Source organism: Pundamilia nyererei, unplaced genomic scaffold, assembly GCF_000239375.1.
Source record: "Pundamilia nyererei isolate P.nyererei 1_Seehausen unplaced genomic scaffold, PunNye1.0 scaffold00346, whole genome shotgun sequence".
NCBI classification, from domain to species: domain Eukaryota; kingdom Metazoa; phylum Chordata; class Actinopteri; order Cichliformes; family Cichlidae; genus Pundamilia; species Pundamilia nyererei.
Window position 1 is genome coordinate 39,567 of NW_005187747.1, and position 5,999 is coordinate 45,565.

The following is a 5,999-nucleotide window of genomic DNA, read 5'->3' on the forward strand; positions in this document are numbered from 1 at the left end:
GTACTTGTATGCGCCCTATGGTCCAGTGCGCCTTATGTGTGTGTTAAATACAGTAAGGGCACACATAACTGAGACTGCGCCTTTTAGCACAGTGCGCCTTATGGTCGTGAAAATACGGTATTTGCTCTTATTTTGAAAGTTTCGTTGCTGCTAACCGCCACAGCCCTTCCTGTCTGCTTGGGTCGCTGTGGCCGTCCCGGAGCCGGCGTCGCTCGCAAAAGACAAACTTTTCCATCGGAAAACTTTTGTCTTCCTGGAATGAGGAAACGTGCACTCACAGAGCTCACCGGGCGTCTCCCTCTAACGATCTTTGCTTCAGATTAAATCACAGCGATTCATTAAAAGCAGCCGCTGCCGTCCTCTGCAGCTCCAGCTCAGCACAAACCCCACGATTCACGGAGGCCGCACTTCCAAAGAGGAAACTCCACGAAAACATGAAATATCCGACTAATATTAAAAAGATGCTAAAGCTCACGTACCTCCTCATTCCCGGGATGTTTCCCCAGAAGTAGCGAGCTCTGCGGGCCGGAGTTACGTGCATGGCGTCCACCATCACCGGGTTACACTGACGGGAAAACAAGACACAGTTTACACCTCGTCAGTTTAACTAAGGAAGCACACAGGAAGAGGAAGAGCAGAGGGTTATGGATCCAAACGGAAGTGAGCGCGTGCAGACCTCCAGGAAGCGGCAGATGCTGATTTTGTTGCAGGTGTTCATGGCGACCGTGTTCTCGTACAGCCAGAAGAACGGCCGCAGGTCGTCCTCTTTGGGCTTCAGCCACTGAAGGATGCGGTAGTAATCAAAGAAAAGCCTCCCAGTGCCCTCTGCAGGAAGGAAGAGACACAGGAACACCAACAATAGCCTTTAGACCACTGACACCTGTGTGACCGGACGAGCTGCAGAAACCTACCGTAGAGGCCTTTCCTTAACGGGTTGACGATGGAGAGGTCGTTACAGGGGCTGCCGCCAATGAGCAGGTCAAAAGGTCCCCACTGCTCGAGCTGGAGGAGCAAAGAAGACGTGGTGAGAAAAGGGGGCGGGGCTTCACCGCAGCACTTTCTATATTGTGACCCGTCAAACACACTCAGTCAAATCTTCTGTCTCAGCTCAGAAAAACAAACTGGAGACGCCCTCTCAGTCTGTCCGCCACGTTGGTCTCCTGCTCGCACGGATACGTACCGCTGTGGAGACGCCAAAATAAAACAGAGCGCGTCCTCATTTGTGGAAAGAGGAATTACGAAGGACATACGCGTTCCTGAGTGATGTGCCGCACGTCTCCGATGTGGACGATCTTCCCGTCGTGGTTGACGGTGGCAACGGCGACCGAATCCTCGCAAACCTCAGAGGCGACGTATTTGTCTATTTTGATGCCCAGGACCTTGAGCACGTAGAAACCTGTCGGGACGCGGAGAAAAGAAGGGGCTGTGTGGAAGAGCAGGAGCGTATGGCCGTTTCACAGGAGCAGAAGGGCAGGTAAAGCTCACCTGTGCCGATGCCATCGAACAGCGACAGGACTCTGACGGGTCGGCGGAGGTTTGCAGGGATGGACGGGTAGACGCGGTGAGGCTCCTGCAACAAGAAAAACAGCATCACACAAGAGCCGGCGTGATTTCTGACGAGACGACAGGAAGTCACACCTGACGCACAACACGGGGTGCTCCGATGTAAAAAAGTGTAACCCTGAGTGGATCTGATGCCGACACCAACATTTTATTTCTAATTTCTATTTATCTTGAAGAGAATTAAAGTAAATGCGTCACCAACATAGTTTAACCTTCTACACAAACACACATAAAACAGAAGCACAGAACTCTGATCCGGCACTGATGACTGCAGTTCACCACGTGGCCACAGGGGTCACTAGCTGTGACAGAGGGCTGCAAGGAGCTGTGTGCCGCTGCTGGCACGTCCTCTCATTTTAGTGTTCAAGTAGAAAACAAAGCTGTTTTGTTTTTATTTCAAAACTGCAGACATGAGCACGTTTCCCTCTGAACTCACTGAACTACCAAATAGCCCGTCCTCTGTCCTGCATTTTGTTCGTATGTAAAACACAAACGCACACTTTAGTGTTCACGTGAGTTTGAGACGCTAACACAGCCGATCCCTCAGCATGTTTGTGCTCATGTTGCCTTCATATTCAATCATTTTTGAAGATTTTAATATTGCACAACAAACAAACCGTCCCTAACAGAAACGTCACCTCAAGGGACAGACGGCGTTGTATTTCTACGGGCTGCGAGTTCGGCCCGCTGCGCTAAGCAAGCATTACTTTGACAACTGTCGGGAATAAAAATGAACTTTCTGCCACGATATGGACGAAAGAATCTGCTGTGCGAGTACCTGAGAAAACCTTTGTGTGGGAGCTACAGTTACAGAAAGGGTGACGCAACACTCGTACTTTGCAGGTTCCCGTCACACAACTAGAAGAAAGTCATGAGTAAAACTGCTTGTAGGTCTCGTAGCTTATTTGTGAGAATCAGAGTCTAACCCAGCGTATGCAATAATGTGGATATTTAAAGATGCGTGCAAGTTTACACTTATGCATAATTTGCAGGGGGCAAGAAGGTCCTGAGTTCAGTTCCTCCATCGGGGTCTTTCTGGGTGGAGTTGGCATGTTCTCCCCGTGTTTGTGTGGGTTCTCTCCAGCTTCCTCCCACAGTCCACAGACATGCAGTTAGTGGGGATAGGTGGAAACACTAAATCACACCGTGAATGTGAGCGCGAACGGTTGTCTGTGTGCCCTGCCACGGACAGGAGGCGTGTCCAGGGTGTACCCCGCCTCCTGCCTTAAGACAGCTGGGATAGCCTGCAGCGCACGCCGCAACCCTGAGAAGGTTACGCGGATAATTTTTTAGTAACGCTGTTAGTCTCCAAGCAACTGCAATGATCAGACACCCTGGGGCAGTTTAAGTCCACGTTAAAGGAAGTTCTTTTGTTTTCAATGTCGCTCTTAATTTGATGTGTTGTGAGATTTTCACGTGTTCGTACAGGATATTTTATTTGTTTTAATGTTATATACTTATGTGCTACATGTATTTGACTTTTGTTGCCATGGTGGCAGGAAATTAGATCTCAATGAGATTTTACCTGGATAATTGAATAAAGGACTAATAGAATCAGCGGGGCAGGGCAGCACCTTTGAGGGCTTCCTGCACACAGATCTTTACCAAGGCTGGTTTTCCACTCACAAACTCCATGCCGCTGTCATTGGTGAAAAACTCCTGCACGCGGATGCTCCAGTCCTCTCTGGGGATCAGCGCTCTGTGGGGTCTGTGAGCCTGACACAGGTAGCAGATCCACGGGTCCTCCAGCTTCAGCGAATCAAACGTTCCCGGCCCGACGAGGATGTTCAGACAGTCCTCGCAGTAAGACCTGAGGGCGGAGAACAGAGGTTAAGAACGGAGAACGGGCTGGCACATGCGGCCGAAACACTGAAAGAAGCTGAGAACCTGCAGCAGCCATCGTTGCCACACAGCAGGACGTCCATCCCGTAGCAGCAGATGGTGCAGTAGGACTGATATCCATCGCCGTCGTAACGATATAAGGTTTCTGTGAAGTTATCCTGCAGGCACACAGACACCATCACAGCCAGCTGCTCAGGAGGAGCTTGGACGTTTCGAACAACACACAGAAACAAAGGAAAACATCTGCTCAGTTCTTTAACCCTTGTATGGTGTTCGGGTCTGTGAGACCCGTGTTCAGTTTTTTTCAAAAGAAAAATGAAACAATTATTTTTTCACGTGTAAATGTGTTGTGTCTTTCCACTCACTCCACTTGATTATAACTGATTTATTTATAACATTTTATATAAAAGAAAAACGAGAAGCACATTAATTCATAAATGTGATCTAACAAAGGTAAAGGGAAAAAATTAACCATGTTTGCTGTTCATATGTCTTGTAATTGGGATGAAGTAAACATCTGTTGAGTAATTTAACATAAAATTGTTTGATAGTGTTAATTTGGAAAGCCAAAACTCTAGCGGGTCCACCAGACCCATGAACACTGGCTGAGTAACAAAAATACGAACACCACACAAGGGTTAAGAGCTCTGCAGGATTCCTGTTTCTGCGTTAGGTCTACGCTGCAACCCGACACCACAAACTGCAGCAGCGTCCATGCAGCTTTAAACTGCGCGTGCTGATGGATGCACGGGTCCTTCCTCACGACTATCAGGGAGTCGAGCACCAAGCCTGAGAGCAGCTCCTCACCTTACACTTCAGGCACAGGCCGCCTTTAAACAGAGGGTGGAAGATCTCAATGTTGTCCGTCCCACAGCACAGACAGTACCCTGCAAACAGCACACGATCAAACACACGAGCGCATGCACGCAAAGATTCCAGGCATGCAGCGCTGCACACTCACCCTCGATGTCCAGCTTCATGTCCACGATCGTGCTGATGATCGTCTCTGAAAGGAGCAGTGAGAGAGAGTGAGCCACGTTCACACCTGCTCAGGTGAGAGCTGACAGCGGAGGCTAACAGCTGCATCGCTAACAGCCGCCGGGCGTTACCTCTGTGCTTCTGGTCGGGCTGTGCGTAGGAGGCGGTCGGCTTGTTGACCTTGTTGTGGAGTTTGGTGTAGATCTTCTTCTTGCTCGGCATCCAATCAGACGACACGTCATCGTTCAGCTCGCCTCGCTTCTTATGAGCCTTCCTTCCTCTCCATCCTGTCTTACTCTTCCCCTTTCCTCGCCACTCCTCCTCCTCCTCTTCTTCTTCTTCCTCCTCCTCCTCCTCCTCCTCCTCCTCCTCCTCTTCCTCCTTCTTCCCCTGTCTCCCCATCTTTGACCCTCCTCCTCGAGCTTCCTTCTCCTTCCGTGCTTTGGGGCCGTGCTCCGCAGGATGACCTTCCTTTTTGTTTGCCGTTGCAGGCTTTGAGGCCTTCCTGATGGAGCTGCAGGACAGCCTCTTCAGGCACACCTCCACATCTTTCAGGTTGATGCTGGAGGAGTCAGGAGAAGAGGAGGCTTTATGGGGGAGCTTCTTCATCACCCTCGACCACCAGTCTGCAGAGGGAAATCAAACATGTGATCAAAATACATCATAAATAAGACGGAGCACGTCAAGTCTGTCCTACTCTGAGCTCCTCCTGTACGACCCCTGACCCCGCCTCCACGACTGACACAGAAACAGGCGTTCACAGGTGAGCCACACCGTCACTCCGACTCAGTCAGGCAGGTAGTATCAATGTTCTTACCGTTCTTTGGAGCGTTGGGCTGAAATCCTTCAGGCCCCGACGGCTGGAAGCCTCCCAACGCCCAGTCCAACATCTGCTTCAGCAGCTCCTCTCTGCCCTTTGGAGGAGGAGCGAACTGCTTCTTACAGCGGCGAGCCGCCTCCTGGTGCAGAGGAAGGAGGACGCGTCACATACGAGCACACAGACTGTAGTTTAGCAAAACATATTTAAAAGAACATAGTAAGAACTCAGAATAATCTCAGGTTCCGTGAAGTTTTGACCTGTTCTTTACAAAACGAGTCCAGGACTCTTCAACTCCAGTATTTCTCCTGTTTGAACAAACACACCTGCAGGGACAGGTACACGGCCTCCTGGTAGGTGTTCAGGATGTTGAAGGAGTCGGCACAAAAGTTCTGGGTGAACGCAGCGAAAGGTTTGAGATCCTGCAAACTGACCTGGGATCAGAGAGAAGGAAAACATCCATCCACCGCGGGCCGATCGGCACAGGAGAAAAGCACAAACACAGATTTTACTAATAATTTAAAGCAGAAGACAAAGAAACGACCGTCTGATCACGTCTGCAGAGGAAAGGACTCAAACTCAGGGCATGCACGCACAAATGCACACACACAACCCCGTTCAGCTATCTTAGTGAGGACCTTCATTGACATAATGCTTTCTCGAGCCGCTTATCAAACCTGACCATAACCTAACTGTACCCCTGACACTAAAACCACATTTTGAGCCTCAAAAAGGCTTCAAACTTGTGACGACCATGAGTGAGTGTGTGTGTGTGTGTGTGTGTGTGTGTGTGTGTGTG

General features: G+C 49.9%; 1 protein-coding gene across 1 annotated transcript in view; it reads right to left on the reverse strand.

Annotated features, from left to right (window-relative positions):
* Nucleotides 1–5,999, reverse strand: part of LOC102213071 (uncharacterized) — a 24,441-nt gene that overhangs the window by 3,124 nt on the left and 15,318 nt on the right. Inside the window, exons 12-24 of the mRNA XM_005752160.1 lie at nt 5,527–5,634; nt 5,201–5,342; nt 4,760–5,009; nt 4,515–4,714; nt 4,367–4,411; nt 4,213–4,292; nt 3,451–3,563; nt 3,190–3,373; nt 1,486–1,570; nt 1,251–1,396; nt 912–1,002; nt 677–825; nt 480–565 (exon numbers count right to left, since the gene is read on the reverse strand). Coding sequence (XP_005752217.1) covers nt 480–565; nt 677–825; nt 912–1,002; nt 1,251–1,396; nt 1,486–1,570; nt 3,190–3,373; nt 3,451–3,563; nt 4,213–4,292; nt 4,367–4,411; nt 4,515–4,714; nt 4,760–5,009; nt 5,201–5,342; nt 5,527–5,634 — 1,679 coding nt within the window. The remainder of the gene's footprint in view (nt 1–479; nt 566–676; nt 826–911; nt 1,003–1,250; nt 1,397–1,485; nt 1,571–3,189; nt 3,374–3,450; nt 3,564–4,212; nt 4,293–4,366; nt 4,412–4,514; nt 4,715–4,759; nt 5,010–5,200; nt 5,343–5,526; nt 5,635–5,999) is intronic.